This window comes from Pseudopodoces humilis, chromosome 5 (genome assembly GCF_049639895.1).
Source record: "Pseudopodoces humilis isolate 2021_Gansu_Grassland_sample_001 chromosome 5, ASM4963989v1, whole genome shotgun sequence".
NCBI classification, from domain to species: Eukaryota; Metazoa; Chordata; class Aves; order Passeriformes; family Paridae; genus Pseudopodoces; species Pseudopodoces humilis.
In genome coordinates this window covers 64,556,977-64,578,261 of record NC_142204.1, presented here as the reverse complement: position 1 = coordinate 64,578,261, position 21,285 = coordinate 64,556,977, and the positions used below count along the sequence as shown (strand labels likewise).

Below are 21,285 nucleotides of genomic sequence, written 5' to 3'. Positions count from 1 at the left end.
AGTAGAGTTCAGTGAAACCAGGTGATTGGCAACTGTTATGATAAGGTAGACGAAGAGGATGAAAGCTAGGACTGATTGAACAGCTGTGAGGGGCTCTGTTCCAATTGTATTTTGATTACTGATAAGATAACCCTCCCTTTTCTCCCAGTGATTTATCTCATTCAAATTACAATAACACTGAATTGCCATCAACAACAAACGCTGTGTAGTTTCAAGTTTCTATGACTCTAGTGTAGCCAAAACCCAAAGGTGCTGATTACAAGTTTTCATGTTACATTTCTAAAAATGGATAAATCACTTATTGCACTATGTGATCTCATACACTTCATAAGCCTGTTTTTTGTTTCATTTGAGATAAAACTGATCACTTTCTGGTATTTCCAAGCAGTATAATTCTAAAATTATCTGAAAGCATAAGTTGTTGGGTTTTTTGGGATTTTTTGGGTTTTTTGGGTTTTTTGTTTTTTGATTTTTTGGGATTTTTTTTTGGTGGGGAAGGTGTTGATAATTTGTATGTCTCTTTATTCTTCTTCTCCTAATATAAAATCAGACTGACTGGTAAAAATAGTCTGGAAATATTGGAACAGTTTGAATATAACTGAAAGACATATAATCTGACCAGTTAAACTAAAAGATGTAACAAAACAATTAGTTCTGCAATTATTTTTTTCCCCCTCAGGTGAAATGCTAAAAAGAAAAAAATGATGAATTAGTTTTCCTTGTTTTGTTTTATAGAATTTTGAATTGTACCACAGACTGTTAGCAAGTTATTTTTAATTAGGGTGGGTGACTGAATCATTCTCCTCACTAAGGGCTAGATCCCAAGGTCCCAGTGATGTCTGAGGTGTCAATGAAAGAAAATAGTTGTGGTATGAAGTAGTTAAATCCTGGGTGGGAGGAAGGGAGGAGTTGTCCTCCAGGCTATTGGCCATTTTACTAAGCATTAGACCTGGCATGGGGTCAAACTCACCTGATTTCAGACTAGTGTTTCCATTATATATGGAAATACTCCCTGAAGTATCTCACTGTATTACAGCCATTGTCTTGCCTGGCTGGGGCCTGGACTCCCAACAAGTACAGTGCCTTTTCCAAGCTTATATTGCAGATTTTGCCACATAGCTCTGCTGGCTCATGGCTTGCAGGAAGCTCTCTTGATTTCCTGCCAGTCCCTGCCTTTTCCATAACTGTCTGACTGGGGCAGAAGTCACCATCTGCACTTACAGCAATGAAATGGGGAAGCTGCAGGAGAGGTTGAAAGTAAAAATGCCCACTCCTTTCCTTGCATGTATCTAAGAATTCAGCAAATAATTACTCAAAGAGTAATGACTAATTTACACCTGGGATTATTTAGAAAGATACACATGCTGATATACAGAACAGGCACAATATGCATCTGTGTAAGCAAGAAATGCATGTGCAAACATGCGGCCACCTGATCCTCTGTAGCCAAAGTAGAGGCCTGGCGAGAGAAGAAGGAAATGTTCTAGCATGACGTTGTGGGAGGCACTGCTCACAGTTCAGCAAAATCCCTGTTTGATGGCATAATGGCATTGACTCATCTTTTATCTACTGCTGGGAGATCTGCAGCGAGATTTTATCGCTGCTGGCAGAGGAATGCAGGTCGAGAGTTTTGTGCAACCAGCAACCCACTCATTGGCTTCAGGAGCGTGTTGTGACGAGCAGCACTCCCTGTATGATCCAGTACTCTGCAGAGTCACCAGGAATAGGAGAGTGCCAGATTTAAATCCTGCTGAGGAAATTAGGAAACCTTTCCTCTGGTTTTTAGAGAAATTGATGTGCCCTTTTGACCTTTATCAACAAAAACAGTCTTGGCTGGTGTGTGTCATTGTGAAGTCTGTAACAGGGACGTAGGCCAAAGCCCACAAATTTTCTAAGTTGTTACACAGACAAACTCCTTGCTAAAAAGATTAAAGATAGTTTGCCTGCTAGTAGATAAGTGAAAAATAAGATGGTTTTCTTTTGTTATGTTCTCCTCCTGACAAACTCCGCTGAGGGAATGCAGACATAAAACAAGGTTTACAGTGGAATACCAACCATGGATAAAACAAACTTCAGGATCTGCATGACTGTATTCATCTTAGCTATAGCTGTGGTTTTCCGACTTCTTCTTTAATGAAGAAGTGTGATAAAAATAAACCAAACCTACATTCCTTGCGCATGCAAATCTCCATGGATTTCACAGCAGGAATTTGGCCCTCTGTGTGTATATATACTATTAAGTTACGATTCCATTAGCAAATTAAATAACCACGTACTAAAGCAAAGGCAAGAGTTAGGGACTGGTTTTCTTCTGTAAATTTGCCAACTCTATCTGGCAAAGTGAATGTTCTGACACAAGTCAGACTGGATCAACAGACACATCAGTTATTAGAAGAAGGACCATTCAGAGTCTACAGAAAAGCACATGGAATAAGGTCAAATACTTCAAGCTTGGACACTGGCAGAGAAATGAGACTAAGATGGAACAAGTAAGTCAGGAATGTGAATTAAATCTAGTTGAAGTGGTTATTAGGGGCATCTAGCCCACAAACCCTGAGAAATTCAACCTCCATCTGGTTTCAGTGATAATCACAGTCATTATGATTATTTTTTAAGATATGGTGCATTTGAAACTGTTAGTTTTGGTCACCTGCAACACTTAATGAATTTGAGACTGAAGCACCAATAACAAAAGCAATGACATCTCTTCTACCTTCAAAATACCACCACCCACCTTAAATCCACCTCATCTGGCATTTCATAGACAATGTTAGTTGTAGTGTTCAGTGCTTAGTTGTATAGGGCTTATTCATTCCTGTTCAAAGCTACAGCCATGACTACAGCTGAGGATGTGTCCAGAGGAAATGAGAAAATTATCTTCTTACTGAAGACATTCTCTGGGAAAATACTGAAAAAACGGTGGAGTAGTGTTACATCTTTGCAATAAGAATAACTGCACAGATCATAGCGGAAGTTTAAAAAAAGAAAAAAAAGACTTTAAGATCTGCATAGATCATGGTTCAATGGATGCTGACATTTAAGAATAAGGAGAAAAAAGGAAAATATTTAGCCTATGCTAGTAGGCAGTATTAATTTCATTGATTAATTGAATGCATTTATCATTTCCTCTTGTCATTACAACGCAATCTTTGTTGTAAATCTTGGTTTATGTTATCACTGATGATCCACAAACCTTGCCAGCATGAGTGATCGACTCTTAGTAGAATTGATGGATGCCAGTGCCCTTCTGGGATTGAACCCTATCTTGGCTCTATCTCTCAGCAATAGTCACTCACTGGATACTGAAGACACTGGATAGTAAACACTTTAAAACTGAATTTGAATTAATGAATTTGAGGAAGTGGAATACTTAATTTGTATTGATTGTGCAAATGCCTTTTCTTTGCTCTTCAACACCGTGTTCCAGAATGGCCTGTGAAGCCACATTCACCACTGGATGAATACATTTCAGTTAGAATAAACAGCAGAGGAACTGCAAAAATTATTTAGGATTTCACCATCTACTTGTGATGTAGCTGGAACCTGCCTTAGTTAGTAGTGATTAAAAATCATCAACACAAAAAAGATATTTTTCTCCTCAGCCTATATTCTCAACCTGATTCCTGACAGGGAGAAACCTGATGTAATGTGATTTAGAACACACTGCTTGGAGCATGTCTAGGCCTAATCTTTTGGGCAACAGACCCTGGAAATCCAGTTGTCTTCTGTGAAGTCAGTGATAATGGCAATATGACACATACTGAATTAAAACCTAGAAGAAATGTCCCATTCTTAGAGAAGGCAATGGGATTTAGCTTTTAGTTTGACTTTAAATTGTTTATTCATAAAAAACCCAACAGTGCTTGGGTTGCATGCTATGAAAGTCACAGAAAATTAAAAGGAAAAAACCCTTTATATATTTCCCTGCACAGCCACACCTGGTCCTTTTAAGTTTTACTGTGGAGACTTATGAACAGTGAAGATGATGAGGTAATTTACTCTTGGCCATAATAAACCTTAGGCTCCAATGCTATGATCTCACATTTTTCATGGATATTAGAAAGAAAAGAAAACATCAATCACCATCTGTAGATGTGAATATTTAGAACTCTGCATTAGAAAAATCATATCAGGCTTCTTTTAAGCCAAGTAGCTGTGTGCCTAACTGATCTCATTTTAATTTTTGTCAGTTTTACCTTTGTGTTACATCGACTTCAGCAGACACTTGTCTTTACACTGCAGTCACAAAGGGCAGAATCATACGTATATGAGTTCAAACCAACAAAGATGAAAAAATTACAAAGGTTTTTGACAGCTGTATTATAAGAAAAATGATCAGATACAGATGACAGCAGAGCATTTCTAGCCAAGAGAGAGTTTTAAGGCAAGTTAAGCAATCAATCATCTACATCACTCACTATTCAGCGAGTCGACATTCAACATCTGAATCAGTCATTACAGAGTAAAGAGAATTAGTAAAGTCTCTTACAAAATGCAAATAAGTGAACTGGAGGACAATAGAGTCAAATTCTAGAACTTGGCAGGAAGCCATAAGAATTATTTTGACAAGACTGCTTGAGGTAATTTGATTGTTACATTTAAAAGAAAAATAATTTTTAAAAAGTGAGCTTCAGTCTTGAGCAGTACAAGTTTGTGATATAAATGTATAGTTATATTTAGTGACAAAAAGTGTAGAATAAGGAACAAAATATGGTGCCTGCTCTGATGCTTTGCTATACTGCTTCATGAATTAACTATTTTTGGTGGTAGTGAGAGTTTTTCCAAATAAACGCTAAAGGAATACTAAAGCTAAAAGCTATCCCAAATGATATGCAACTAACAATGTTTGTCTTCTTTGAGTATGTTGCCTGCTAATGTTTTTACAGAGTTTCAACCTGCTTCAAAACCCAGCTGGTATAAGTGAACATCAAAAATAGGTTTAACATCTGCAGAGCTACAAAGCTGCAGGTGTGAAATTATGTAAAATCTATAACCTAGATCCAGAAAATCCCCACCTGACATCCCCATGTTAATACAAAAGAATGAGTTAAAAAGAAGGAAAATTAGTCAAAAATTAGGCAGAAACTTTTGTTTTAACAGCAGTTTCTCCTTGATTTCTATCAGTATATGGGATGCTATCTTACACTCACTTTTCAGTTGGAATAATGGTGGAAAATGGGAGTAATCTTACTGAAAACTGAAAAGCCGTAGAAGGTAGCTGCACTGTTATGTGAATCCTAGACATTGAAGCGTTTGTCATGTGGTCTGAGAGGAGTTACATGCTTCCTTGCCTTGCACATGTGGCAGAATTGATGCAGACATTACATACCTGAATCTCAGCCCATGCCCTCTGGCCGGCAGCCCTTGGATGCTGATGTGTTCACTCCCTTTCTCATCTGTCTCTATGGCTCCATCAATGGAACTGCTCCTGCTCCTAAAGCTGTTTGCCTTCATAATTCACAAGCTCAGGGCTTGAACTATTACAAGATTTGTCATCACCAGGAAATTTTCTTATTGATGACTTACTGGACACATGCCTTAAAACGATAAGAGATGGTTTGATTTTGGTCCTGATATGAATCTAGATGGCATAAAGAAAGTGCATTATCATGAATACTTATACTATTATGGTCTATATTAACTTACAGTAAAAATATTGTTCAGAAAATCACATATGACTTTGTTAATGTTTGAATAACTATGATTCTGTGGATCCTTGTACTTAAAAAAAATCCTGTCTATGGCAAATATAAATCTCTGTGCAGAATATCAGAACTAAAAAATTACTCTTGAATTTAAAAAGAAGAAAGGTTACTTTCTCTAGTTAAATTCCTGTTCCAAGCAACGGAACAACATGCTGCTTGTGTGAGAAGGCTTAGAATATAATACATATAAAAATAGGTGCTACATGTTATCTCATCAGCTAGTCATTCTTATCCCTTTTCTCATAACTAACAGAACTTTATGAAGTAGTGTCTTCTGCTGGAAATAGATTTTGTGTTTTGATGTGGTTATCAGCTGGTTATCCCCAAGTTTATCCTTGCAAATCTCATTGATTGAACAAAATTGAACGTTGTCCTACAGTTGATGAGCTCCACGGATAGAATTTTGTCACCTAAAAACTCAAACAGGTTTTTAATTGATTTCACTGTTGGTTTCATCTCTTTGTAGAGCTGAATCTCACAAGCAGTTTGGGTGCTTGAAATAAAAACATTCAGGGGCCCAGATAAATTATGCTTTCACTTGTTTCTACACTATAAGCACAAATTCTTAAAATGATATCTGTACAAATCAAAATATAAGTCTATATTTCATTTGACTGTATTAACAACAAAAGTATTACCTTTATCTTACAGAAATGTTGGAATCCAACAATATAATCAATTTCAATGGACTAGCTAATAGCTCCAGTTACCATACTTTCCTCTTGGACGAAGAACGCGGTCGGCTGTATGTTGGAGCAAAGGATCACATATTTTCTTTCAACCTGGTTAACATCAAGGAATATCAAAAGGTACGCTTATTCATGTTCTGTACAATGTAAATATATGCTTTTAATGTTAAAGACTTGTTATTACTCAGACTATGTTGTGCACTGTTGGAATTATGTAGTAAGTGTTTGGATGTCAGGAATACTGTTACAACAAAAATATTTGCTGACTCTATGAAAAGAAATTTATAACGAGCCTGTGACCTTTGACTATATAATCTACAATATTTTTTTCAGACTATAAAAAAGAAGTAAATGATAAGTGAATAATCCAGCCATTTCCCAAACAAGACATACTTTCATGGCAACTGCTAAAAAAGCCAAGAATCTATTATGACAGTTTAAACAGAAAGGCCTTACTGCTCTGTATTTGTCTGCAGATAAAAGAAGCTATTTGGGAGTCCAAGTGTGGATTTTTCTTCTTTAACTCAGCACTTGTAGGCACTCTGCTTTGCTGCTTTTGAACCAAAACAGTTCCAGTATTAATAAAAGAGGAACAAGTCCATAAAATATTGCTGTTCTTGATGGAGATCGTAATTTTCCAGTAAAAGTTGGTGACTAATTAAAAGCTGACAAACAGTTTAGTGTCACTCTTCTGTTGGAGTCCAAATAAATAGTTTAAGTTTTCCTTTATTTTAGTAAGACAAAATGCTAAGAAGTTAAACAATGGGATGGAGATTTGATTTGTTATATTAAGTATTTTGATGGCACGTTTTAAAATCCAGAGAGTACCCTTTTATGAGAGATATATTGCTTCAATACCCAGGGATTATTTTTTTTTCTTAGTGTTCCTGACCTTTTGGCCGTTTGACTATTAGCTTCCTAAGATGATAGCAATAAATACCTTGTGTTTTCTGTTCAGAGGGAAGACAGGCTATTCATTCGTATTCTCTAAGGATAAGAGGATAAAAGGAAAACAGAGTATTTTCTTTTCTATTCTCTTTAGAGTAGCTATAAAGGAAACTAGCTATTTATTTGAATTCTCTGAGGGATCAATAGCTTAATGTGCAAAACATCTGGAATAATTAAAAGAAAGAAGGTGTTTCCATTGCAGAAAACAGCTCTGTAGAGTGTAGAGTAGGGAGTGATTGTATTTTACATACTTACATAGTCAGATACTTTTAGAACACTATTTGACTTTATATACAAATATTAAAATATTAAATAAAGAATTGCTATCAGTAACATGGAAATGTATGTTAGCAACAGACTTAGAGGATTCAGACTAGATTTAAGATTACGCAAATGGCTTTAGGAGTTTGGGGATCTGTTTATTATAGACAGGAGAGTCATGTAAGAAACTTCAATCAAAATTACAAAACAGACAGTGTTGCACTTGAGCTCAAACTTCACTGGCTGTTGTTTCTGCCATCTAAGAAAACTCCTTAGGTTTGTGTCTAAATGCTGATGGCAACAACAAAAGTCAAAAAGCCAAATTTTCAATGAACTAAAGCAGTTTGACTTAGCTGTCTTTTAAACCAAATTGGAGGAAAAGATTTTACTGTGAATCTAAGGAAAAAGAACATCTGGATTGAAATACACTGGTTTGAAAAATACTGAGATTTTTGTCCAAAACTTGAACTAAACTTGAACTGGTCCTTTTGGGATATCTGAGAAGTTTGGTTAATGTTTTTCAACCTAGTAAATTTAAATTTTCACATCTCTGCACATTTTAAGATGAGAATAGCAACAGGAAGCAGTGGGAATCCTCTGAGAGAGAATGTACTCATAAAATTTTCAGCCTTATTTTATAGACTTAAAATGTTCAATTCCTGTTTGGATGTCATTAAATAAATGTTGAATTTAAAAAATATTGCAAACTGTATTTTCAAATATCATCTACAACATCTCCTTTGACCCCCTCATTTGTCCACATTCCATCTTTTTTTTTAATATTTTGCCTTTCGCTTTCTATTAACAAACTATATTGAACACCAAGACTGTAATCCAGACTTAAGGCCATTCATATTGCATTATCTGAGGCTCCCAAATGAATAGCCTGGCATTTTATGGGAAGATCATGTTTTATTCTATATGTAATTCCTAAAAGCTTTTCAAAGAAACATGAATAATTGACTGTGAGGGTCTCTGGATTTTCTCTGTATGAGGTGAGATCCACTTTCTGCTAAGCAAACACTACAGAAAATCTAGATTTAGGATTAGTTGTGTTAGGGTGGCTCTATAGAAACAGCATAAACATTTCTATTTTGATGGTGCAATACTTGTCAAATACCATGGCACCTTTTTTATTATTTAATTGACTGGACTAGAGAAAGAGTGAACTATTAGATACACTGAAGGGGAAAACACCTAATTTCTGATGCTGGGACTCTAATGTGAGAATGTATTTCCATTACATGAGACTTAAAAGATTAAAAGAGCACTCAGTCAATAGAGAGTTAACCCTCTTATCATTAGGACTGGAGATTCACAGCTGAAATTCACAATACAGACTTCAAGATCGTTTTTACTATGACACCTATTACTCCTGTTTTTGTTTCCAGTATTTAATGTCTTTGTTGTCAAATTTTAAGAAAGAAAAGGAAATAAGAAAAAAAATGGGGGGAAGATAAACTGGATGAAGGGACTCTGTAAGCATTTGCCCTGCAATTTGTGAATGCTGAAGCATGAAATAATACAATGTGATTTTTGTTTTGTGTTTTTAGATTGTTTGGCCTGTATCACATTCCCGAAGGGATGAGTGCAAGTGGGCTGGAAAAGATATTGTGGTAAGTACAAATCTTTTTAGCATTTTTTTTCCTTTTATAAAACATTGTAAATATTTTATTATGTCCTACTGTGTTAATTCTTTAAGTATTTTTCCTACTCTGTAAGGTCACATGTCTGATCATTACTTCACTTTGAGTTTTCTCAGTCCTCTTATATAGAATTTTTGTCTTCATTACCAAGGGTTTCAATTTATAAATTGAAATCATGCAGATGAAATAGAATTCATAAACCAAAGAAAAAAAAATCAGTAAGAAAGAAGAAATATCAGAATGAAAAATATTAACCCTTGCATACTCATCTCCTGATGAGAAGGTACATAGTGTTTTGACCTATTTTTGCCCTGCTCCAGGTCCCAGTTCTCAAGGGAGCTCTAAGAAGTGCTTTCTCATTGTAACATCTCTCTGGAGCCAGTAGGTTCCCCAGAGCCCTTTCCTGCTTGGAGTTCACAGCAATATTGAGGTCAAGGTGGTGTAAACATTCAGCATCAGTTTTGGTGCCTCAGGAAAGGCACTGCTACACTGGTCATCATTTTCTGAACATTTTCCCTCATTCTTATGTACATCGTATTCCCTGTATTTATGAGGTAAGAGAGATACAGCCAATAGCCCCCAAATAGCAATCATTCCACACTGACAGTAACTGTCCTCTTTATAGGAACAGTGTGGGAAACGGGGCTGAAGAAGGGGAAAAACAGATAAAAAATACATGCATGCAATAAGCCAAACAAATACTTGCATAGCAAAGCCAAATGGGAAATCAGCGTGGTTGCCAAGGTATAAGTGAGAGTGGAACTCGGCCCCGTGTGTATATGCTATTGGCCTGATTTTCAGAGATGATTCTGTAAAATATTCATAATGCCAACCATATGCCTCTAGAGAGCTCCATTTGAATAATTTCCTAGGTCATAATAAAAATAGTCTCATCAGTCTTTACCTAGGCCATAGAGGACAGTTGTCTTCAAAAAATTACATCTGGGAACAGTAGAGGTAGATTGGGAAAAAAGCGAGAAATATGGGCTGAGCTAAATATGTGATGGGACAGCTGAAATGCCAGATACCTGGACCATCTCATTACATAGAAATAATGGATTTAAAGTAATGCATTATTTCTATGTCCAAATAGAAGTAATGTCCACAAATAATTTTCAGGAGTACTGTGCAAGGTGAAGCCTAAAGTATCTAATATTCAAGGTTAAAAGAGGGGCTAGTGTTAAATATATGAGCAAATTAACTAACCTTCCTGCTCCATCTCATGTGAAGTGTTATGATATTACATTAAGTAGATTTTTTTCATGACTGGAGTAAAAACCTAGAAAACTAAAAAGAGTACCTAGCATGAAAGTATATTCTTATTTTTTTAATAATTATTTTTAGAAATTCAGTGTAGTAAGAAAGAGTATGCTTTATACATTTCACTAAGCTGATTCTAATTCAGCGTGGTTGTTTAAAATTGTAGAGACACACATTCTGGAGTAAGCTGGGAGGTTCAGGTTCCCATCTGACTGTGGTGAGCTTGAGAGGACTGCTTATACTGTAACTTTTATTCACTTTGATTCTTTTGCTTCCTGTGATACTGGGACAGCTACGCCTACTCATCATGAGTAGGTGAAGCCCACACCACTCTGCAGTGTGGTGTGTGACCCTGGCAGTAGATCCTGTAAGGTTGTTTGGGGTGGTTTTGCCTTTTTTTTTTTTTTTTTTCTGGTAATTTTACAGATTTCTACAGGAGTGAGAAATAAAATAAACATGTAGGTGACTAGAGAGAGGGAATACATATCTTGATGTGATCAAAGCATTGTTTTTAAATATTTACAGCTACCTTGCCATAAAACAGTGCATTACAAGGAACATATTTAATGTAACTACTTTAACTCTAATTACCGATAATTAAAAAAACTTATTATTCCTCCCTTATTTATTCCTTAAAGTCACTGTCAGTACCTTGGGAGTGTGAAATATAAAGGCCATAAAAATAACTCAACAGACTTTCATTAGAGGGAACAGGAGAAAAAGAAGACAAATAAAGTGACGTATAAACCTGGCTTGATATAATACTGCTTTCAGCATGTACCACTTTTAAGATATTATATAGTCCTCAGTTGTAATGGCTCAAAACTTTCTACAAGACAGTCTATACTTCTGCATTGAGGTATTTTTTTAAAAAAACCTCCTTTTAATTATTGATCTCCAGGGTGAATCGGTGCTGAAAGTGCAAGTCCCCACTAATGGGCCAGGTGCACTGCAGCAGCTGCAGCACAAGCACAACCCCGGCTCTGCCCCACTGCTAACCTCAGCTATGACCTCTGAGATTTCCTCTCATAATTATAAGAGGTAATTCAGCGTTGTTTTCACTCCTTCAGAGGGATTCCTTATCCTGATGCTGTCAGTCATGCCCGTCTCAGCACAGCAGGTTCGTGGCTCAGGATGGTCCACACGGGATTTGAGGGGAGCAGCCAATGGGGCCTATTCCTGCTCTCCTGCTACCCCTTTGTTACTTAAAGTAATTTTAATTTCTGTTTTTAAAGGGCTTAGTATATGTTAATTACTTAAGCTTTACTCACTGTTTAGGTAGATAAAACTTTTCAAGTGTGCTTTGGATTTTTTTCCATATGAGTAAGCTGAGTTGCTGAAAGACCTTTCCCCCAGCTATGCAGTACCTACTTAGAATAGGACTTCTCTGAAAAAGGTTAACTGCTATGCTTTTCATCAAAATACAGATTTTTTCCAATAAAATCGTAATTACTCACCCATGTAAGTACTTAGTATTACAATATATTTCCATTTCCTCAGTATAGAGTATCACAAGCACCAAAGTAATATTGTTCATGAAAAATTAAAGACAATAAATAATAAATAGGATATTTGCTTACGTAATTCAACTAAATGAGCAATTCTGTGAGGATTTCTTGCTATTCTGGACTTCAGTGTCTTATTTGATCTATTCTGGTTTCTGTTAGTCCTGTGAATATTTCTCATGATTCCTGGCCAGACCTTGGTAATGATCAAAGAAGACAAAGTCTCTACAGAATAATTCTCAGCTTTTATATAAACTCACAGAACAGTCATGCTGCTAGTCATATTCCTCACTGGTGAGCCTCAATATTTCATTTAAAAATACAACAGTCGCCTAGGCCCCTACAAATACACGTGACAACCTCTGCATTAAATGTGGGATAAATAACAGGTAGCTAACAGAGAAAGAGAAAAACAAAACCAGTGTCTACAATTCCATTCTGATATTCCTGGGATATCATAAACCAGCAAAGCAAAGTTTGGTGATTTACAGAAGTTACCAGAAATACTAATTAGTTTTGCAGGTAGGCATAGGGCAAGGATATGTTCTTGACTGGAAACCTCATTTAGTCCTTAAACTGTTAATTTGCCATTGCTTTGAAAATTTTAGCTGCTTTGTCTGTTTAGTCAATACATCTCTGCATCAGATTTGCACTGTAGCAGTAGTTCACAAATTACACAATCAGTCAGAGAAATTCCTGTTAAAGGGTACAATAGGTTTCTGTGACCTGAAAGTATAAAAAAAGTGTTTCTGAAGGGCACCTTAGGATGTTATTTTCAAGTGTGATTTGACTATCCAATTTATTTAGGGACTTTTAAAGATTCCAGGTCAAATTAAATTGTTGAAACAGTCCCTTCTGGCTTTGACATGTATAAATGTATAAAATTTCCATAGTGCTTTAACAAAGTCACATAGGACAAGCTGCGCAATGACAGACACACACTTGGCACACTGTAAGACATCAGCTTCTCCCTGGATGTTTCTGGTGAGAAATACACGTTGATGTGCAAACAGATACAAAGAGTAGCAAGTACTTTTACTTGGTACCAGCAAGTTTCTGCATCTGCTCTGTCACATGAACATGCAGTTACTCCATACAGGTCCAGAAGGAGTTACACTTTTGTGTACACAGCTGAAGTGTACCAGCAGATTTGCGTGTGGGTAAGCACTGACTGTATTATAATTTATAGGAGATAGGCATCTACCCGGGCTATTTAATTGCAATTAAATTTTACCTAGTTATTATCTCTCACCTGATTCCAACTGTGCTTAACTATTTTATACTTAATAGTTCTCTTGACGGCAATTTGGAATCACTTTAGATCAGAAACTTATTTCCAGTGACAAAGCAGCAAGGCTCTTTACACATATTTTATGACATAGCCATATTCTGTGCATGCTTCTTTGCATTCAAGTGTGGCTAGCATTTAATTATTCAATTTATTGTTCATGCAAGTAGAATCACATGACTGTAATTTAATTCACCATCCCATTTCTTACAGTAATGTTTAAAGCCAGAATGTTCATATGTGATCTTAGTTTATGCTTTCTTTAAAGTTTTCCATCCCCTCCCTAAAATATAGGAAAGCACAGGGTGAATCTGTAGGCTTATGGATCCATCAGTGTGCAATGACTTAATTTGGAAAGTAAGAAAAGAACCCGGAAAATAAAAAGCGACTCAACAAGTGTCCCTCAGCCATATCTGGTGATAATTTGGAAAAAAACATAGTTGGCAATAATTGAACATGAGTCCCTTTAACTCATTTTATTACTGTTGTTGCCTTAGGGAAAATAGAAGAACATAGAGGCAGAAAGTAAAAGTAATTATTTTCATCTGTTATTGTAAACAAAGATCTGAAGAGGGAATCTGAAAATTAAATATACAATCCTGGCTGGATCTAGAAAGCATGTTTCTAAATTCATCTGACAGGCACAGTTTTTCCAGGCAAATTACCTCTGGCCCTTTGGGTGTGCCAAAGACAAGTTCATTCCTTTCAGTCAGGGTTCTTCCTATGGAAGACACCTACAGCCAAATTTCCAGCTTTTCTGCCACCAACTTTCATTGTCATCTCTTTTTCCTTTCTGGCTTCCTGTCTCAGCACAGCAGTAAAATTCTTCAGCAAAGCCTAAAGACTCAGGATGCCCATCCAGCCTGGGGAAAAGAGAAGGGTGAATGTCTCCTGGGAAGAAGGGGAAAACGAGTAAAAATCCAAACAACAGGTCTCAAATGAGTTTGGGGACAGAATTCACTTTCAGTATGACCTACTACAAGAAAAGAAAGTGGTTTTTGTGACATTTTTTGTGTAAGATAAATAGTGCCAGAGCATATTCCTTCTTACTTTATCAACTGCCCCAGTTAGTGTGCTGGGTTTTTTAGCTTGAGGGCTGCTCACCCCTTCTTCTTTGTGTACTTCAATGTGGACACAATTTCCTACCAAAGCATTGCTTACCATTTGGGAGATGAAAGAGTGAGACATTTGTAAGCACTGTGCAGCTGTAATACTGCTGCTTCAGAAAACTGCCGTGCATAGACTACAAACAAAAGAGAAAGGCATGGGGGAAAAAAACTCACAAAACCTACAACCACTTCACTCAGGAGGACTGGACTTGGTAAAAAAGGAGTTAAGGCCATTGGAATCTTTCAAAGTCCTGTGGAGCTCTCAAACAGTTCCTGTCCCCCCAGGTTGTGTCAGCTCCTGTTCTTGGTTGGACCCCCACAACACACCAGCATAAAGCCTTATTTATGGCATATTTCAGATGTTGATCCTACAGCTTGTGTTCATTTAGGCATTTGCATATATTTCTTCCTATGAACTGACCAAGGAAAATCAGTTACTGTAAGGTAATAAGTTGTGTCTTTATACAGAGGAAGAATTAAGTTGGCAGTTGTTCATATTTTCATGTTTTACCCATTTATGTATCATGGGAAGTCATTTAAGTCTTTCAGTATGGGAAACAAATTGATATAGATCAAGGAGAAAGCTAATTTTCCAGTTTTGGGTTCATTTTTCTGTTATAGGTGTGACTATAGAAATTTGCTTCTGAAGGAAATTTAATATTCAGCAGATTTAATGCAGTCTTGTCAAAATGTTTTCTTTGTTGCTTTTGAAATACAAAGAGTTAGAAAAGGGGAAATAAAGGAGAACTGAAGGAAAAAAATCTTACCAAAATTATGTGGTTTAATTTTCTATCAATATGTGTTCCTCATGAGCCCTCATTTGGCCTTGGCAAAGTCTGAGAATTATTTATGGCTGAGTTTCCAGCTATTGCTATTTCAAAATGTTGTTGGGTAATTCCATGTTATGATTTACTGCACCCCAAGATGGACAGAGTAAATTTATTCTTCATACATTTCTTTCCAGAAAAACACATTAACTGGATGACTGGTAGAAATGATAGATCTGTTTAGTCCCTGCTTTGTTTCAGGGCTTCAATCTGAAACTCATGAAGTTAAAGAAAAAGCCTTTTCTTTGGTGCCAGTCAATTCCACCCCCCACCCCACTTTGCTTCATATTGTGTCTGTTTTCTTTGTGATTATCTATTGTTTTAATAAAAATGAATTTTAAAATTAAATCTGCTCTGAAAGATCATATATTACATGTATTCCTCTATACTCAAGATGTGGTTACAACATAACTATTAATTTAATTCACAACTAATTTTTTCTGTAGTTCTCTTGCTTACATATACCAAAAATAGGTCTACTAAATTTCTCCCTGCTGCACACAAGTTAAAATATTGTCTTTTCTTCTTTCATAGTAACTCAGAAAATTACAGGGAAAGTTCTTAAAATAATCTAGGAAATAAAATGCTACTTTTTCCCTATTTTTATTTTTTGGTTGTTTATTTTTCTGACAGAATAGCAGAATCTCTGTCATTTTAAATAATCTATTCATCTCTTATTCCCATAGGTAATTAATTTTGGATTAACATTTTCCAAAAACTTTAGGCTACTATATATGTATCATAAATATACATATAGACAGAAAAAAAAAAAATCCAACCGACAGAAAGATAGCAAAAAACCTCCCAAAACCATTCAACAAATTCACATTTCAGTAATATCACTTGGGTGCCAAATTTTTACTGAGTGGGAATTTTAAGCTTCTGTCACTTAAGGTTTCTCTAGTTCAGCATCTCTCTGTGGGGCCAGAGCAGTTTAATATCCCCACAGAAATTTCCAGCTTCCCACAGTAAGACACGTGTGACCTCCTGGAGTAGCTTACACACTGTATTTATTTACAGTCATACACAGTGTATTTATTTACAGTAATACACATTGTATTTATTTACAGTCATACACACTAATAAGCAGCTGCCCCTTGGAGATGCCACAGTCTTTTGCTTCATTTCAACACTTCATGGCTTTACCTTTGCTTTCAACACACAAGTTTGGAGTGCACTTATCTGAGGTGGCTGTGAGTGGAAATCATTAGAGAATATGTACTGTGCTGAAAAAAGGCAAGCTGGCTGATTTGGAGCCTCAATATCTTACGTGCCTGTAACAGGCTTGGCAACCCATTTGTCTGAAATACTCCACCCAATTAGCAGGTGTTGATCCAACTCGGAAAGGTGGGGTGTAATCTGATTTCTCCAGGAGACAGGTGATTACTCCACCCAGATGGAAGAGAGAGATGAGAGAGACTCCTTAGATCTAAACTGTGGTTGCAACTTAAATTGCTCATGGGCTTGGTGAGGCTGCCTGAGCTGAAACCTAACATTAGTGTTAGGTCTCTTTGCTCATAAAGCTGCGCTCATATTGTGGGGCAAGTTTACTCTGTAGAACAAAAGAGATTCTTAAAAGTTATGGTCAGAAAGAACCAGCTTCTGCTTGACCTCAAAGCTTCCCAATATTTTGAATTATTTTGAAAATACTCTTCTGTTCCTTAAATAAATTTATTCTGTAGTGTAGAAAATGCATACTGCTGAAAAACATAACTATATTCAAAATAAAGGACGCTTGCTAGAACTCATGAAAAGGTTTCATGTATAACAGTCATCCTATGCCTGCAAAACCCAAAAACCCACTTGTTTGCTAGACTGGATCCACAGAAGACTTTGGTTTGTCTTGTTAACTGTGCATTAACCAGATATAAAAATATGACAGAGACATTAAGTCAGGTATTTTGTGCTGATGCCTTTTCTTGGCATCCCTCTAGCTGTTCACAGGTCTGGAAAAATTATTATATGCATTTTCTGAATGAAAATTTCAGGACTTGAAACATGTCTTGTAGTTTGAACATACTGAATGCAGAAAAAGTTGTAGAAATTTTACTTCCAAAGATCACTAGGTCAAATGGTTAGTGCTAATGACAAAGGTTTAGAGGTCTGATGCATCGAGGCATCTACAAAGCATGGCTTCTAATGTCTTCTTTTAATGGCTTCTGGATTAAGATGGTTTTCAGGATGGACCCTAGGGAATATCCCACCCAGCTCAGCTACCTCCATGCTTAGCCTTAGTGGCAAACCCTGGCCCAAATGACCAAATACCAGTAGTGACCCAGATTTGCAAGTGGGTAGGTAGAGAGGCAGGAAGACATTTTTTGTTTTACCCTCACTAACACAAGGCAGAACCAGAGAAGCTTTCCATCTGCTGTGCAAGTGTGCTGACAGTACAACTGTTTGCTAATATGGCTTGCAGCTTTGTGGCTTGAAGGAATCAGGATATATCTGCCTTTTTTTTTTTTTTTGCTGGCTTTTTTAAATCATCTGTTTTCTTTGCTTCTCTTTTCTTGTCTTGATGCTTTAATGGTTTAAATTCATGCAGACATCCTGCAACTTGAGTAAATTATACACTTTAAATATTCTTGAGAACTCTTGTCATATCAAAAAATCAGACAGATAACAGGCATAACTTAATTGGAAAGATAACTGGAAGCACAGTAATCTGTACTATGCAACCAAAAATGTCTTATCAACCCTCATCAGTCTGAAGTTTCTCAGGGCATATCTTGTCAGCAGAGGAAAACTGAGGTATGAAACTAATCAATGGTTCCTTTGCAATGCTGGCAGTGGACACTGTGCCTAAGAGAGTAATTTATGACATCTCCAAAGGAGTCAGATCCCCCAAATCACAGTACCTGTAGATCACAGCCCTGCATAAGGGCCACTGAATCTGGGGATCCATCATCTTTGAAAAACTAGGTGTAATCTTGGTTTGTATTGGATTTGTGTGTGTGTGATGAAATGTGTGCTGCTCATAAGGCTTTGAAAAATGGGGAGTGTAACTACCAAGAAGTAAGTTAATGGGGACCCCTCTCTATAACCCAGATCCCAATACTTCAACTGCTCAACTTGCTTTACTCAGCACTGCAGACTAGCTTTTTCAGAGTTAGACTATAAAACATTGATCCTGTTAATTGCAAGGAACAATAATGACATAATGGGGATGTGGATGATGGTATTGATCCCAGCTGCAAGGGGTGTACAGTCATAAATCACAGTTTGCAAATGTTTTTATGCCAGCTGCCCTCCTCCACTCTAAAATCATGCACCTGCCTATACAGGTTCAGCTGGAAGGTTATTTGGTGGAGTACAGGTGCCAGGCAGGATTTCCCCACCCATTAGGGCCTGCACACAGATCCCAGTACTTGGGGACTTTCCTGTTCCAGCCAACATTAACACAATAGCTTTGCAGCACTGTTGCCAAACAGCTTACTCCAATAAAATAAAATTTTAAAAGACCATTTCATTTTAACAGGACCTAAATAATTGTCTTTGTTCACTGCTTATTCTGGGCCTGCTTAAGCTGACTGTACATTTGGACCAGTACTTTTCCAAATGTTACTGTAATAAAAAGAGGGACACAGCAATCATTTTTAAATAATGTTGCTGCATTTTACAAAACTTTGCAACCAAACAGCAGGAGCTGTGAAAGCACACATGATGCAGAGCTCACCCTGAAGAGGCTTCCTTGCCCGTGCTTACTGACATGTTGAAGTCTTTGCTGGGTCTAGCTGACAATACATCATCTGTGTACATGGCAATCACACATATATTTATTGCACTAACACTTCAGAAATATTTTCCTTGAAACAATGCTGCTCCGTGCTGGAAAAAGATATCTGCCAGTACCGACTGAACTGGTGGCAGCTGGCAGTAGACCACTAGCAAAGGAGAGAAATTAAAAATCTCCCTGATAAATCCAGAACATCTTTCAGCAGTGTGATAAATTTGAATGACAGCAGTAATATTGGGGATTTCTTATTCTCTGTGGATATCCCTGACCTCATCACTTGAAAATTCAACTAATGGGACATAAGAAGGGAAAAAAAAGTAAACATAATAATTAACCTCATGTATAGGACTTTCTATGAAAGCTGTCCATCCATTTTAAGACACAAAATACATATTTATTTTGCTTGTCCAGCTGTTAGATGATAGTTCTAAATCCTCTTGTCCATCCTGTTCAGACAAAATCTTAGGCTATTTTAATCACTTGGCTATTTAGGAAGACTGATATAAAGGAAGAATGTGTTACTGGGTCTGATGCTTATCTGGATTAAATCAGCAGAAAACTGTTGAAGCTAATGATCCTGTAAAGGATCATTTAGCCTTCTACTTACTGCTCTACATAATCTGGCCATTTGCATTTGCTGCAATATCTGACAAGCAGTATGGACATCACCGTTGGTTTAAAAAAAATGAAACCACTTTCTTAAAATAAGGAGAAAAATCTGGATTTTAGTTAGTCACAGGGACTTATCCTTCAACTTAAAAAGATGTCATTAAAAACTCTTTGCTGCATTAGTAATCCAGATCGAAGGACGTAACTTCCAGGCTTCTGGAGGAGAGATAATTACTGGAAACTCATAAAACCCACCTAAATTCTGTTTTAATTTTCATACATGGAGCAGATGTTTTGACAGATGGATGGACTTTATTTTTGTAACTGTCCGGGAAAAGTCTGCATAACACAGCCTAATCAGTGTTACATATCTTTACTGTTTGTTTTTCAATCTTTCTGCATTTGGCTCTTATTCTTTTGGTTGCAGACATTTTCTTTGTAATTTATTTTTTCAGGCTAATCTCTCTCTGCATAAGCCCTTCTATCAACTTGACATATAAATATTAGAAAACTCTTAAAAAATAAATCTGCGTGTTTAGTTTGTAAGTCAGATACATTGATCTTCATATGGTGGGTGCCCTTCTGGAAAATCTAATTAACACTTTATCTCCTCTTCAAGACAGGCCCTCTGACCTTATAGCTGGTATAGTATTTGGAATTAAAATTTTGAGTTAAGGTACCTGTCCAGACACACTGGACCTCTTTGACTTTAATTCACACTGTGAATGTGACAGTCTAGTAATTTCTTAACTTGTTTTACAAGTAGGACTTTAGCACAGGAGAATTTGCAGCTGAGTTGGTGCTGTGGCTGCATTACCATAGTATGATGCAAACTCTTTTATCCACTTTCATTTCAGTAAATCATCAGCATGGAACTGAGGATCTGAACTCCACAACTTCCTCAGTCTAGTCTAGAGGAAGTGTAAACATGTTTGTGATACCTGAAGTTCAGTCCTTTTTCTCACTCAGAAGTACCCAGTGAACTTCTGGGGCATGTTCCCTTGGGTGGCCAAATGTACCTTTAACTCCAAGAGGCAAGGTACAGTGGCTTCTGCTGGATGCCCTGGTGCACTTATGCACCAAATTAACCCCAGGAAAGCCCGTAGGAGCTGCTTGGACTTTTGGTTATGGTCCGCATTCCTTCAAACAAAGAAACAAACTGGATTGTGCCTGAGGTTTGTGGTGACTGCTTCAGCTACTGCATGTCACCATTTCTTTGGCCATACTTTGTAGGTCGTTGGCAATCATGCCATTACAACTGTTTGCAGACACAGATCCAGCAGTCATATAGATATATATAAGAGTAGCTATCTGAAGTTCTCTGTGTTGGAAAAGAGAGAGGAAGATCATGCAGGCTGTGCTAGAAGGTCTTAGATGTCATGTAGGATTAATCTCTTGGATTTTAAGATAGAAGCACTTCTGTACAAGGCCAAAGGCAGAACCTACAGCTCTTGTGGAAACCTTAGAGCATTTATTGAAATATGAATGAAGATTAATCCTCTCCAGGGGTAGGTAGATAAATGAATGGAAATTTCTGAGGACTGCAGTAACTCCCACATGATATACTTAATTTTCCCTTTGAATATCTACTTCAATCATTCTATGCCATATGTGTAGCTCTATGTATGTATATATAAACTCAAGCTTTAGGGCATAAACCTGTGTTTAGCTTCATATAGACTGAGAAGTTTCTTAATATTAAGCC

At 36.8% G+C, this 21,285-nt stretch overlaps 1 protein-coding gene across 2 annotated transcripts in view; it reads left to right on the top strand.

Moving 5' to 3' along the window:
• Positions 1-21,285, top strand: part of SEMA3A (semaphorin 3A) — a 235,031-nt gene that overhangs the window by 111,612 nt on the left and 102,134 nt on the right. For both annotated transcript variants that reach the window (XM_088054859.1, XM_014255194.2), the window contains 2 exons: positions 6,357-6,514; positions 9,157-9,219. In XM_088054859.1, the coding sequence (XP_087910985.1) occupies positions 6,357-6,514; positions 9,157-9,219 (221 nt within the window). The remainder of the gene's footprint in view (positions 1-6,356; positions 6,515-9,156; positions 9,220-21,285) is intronic.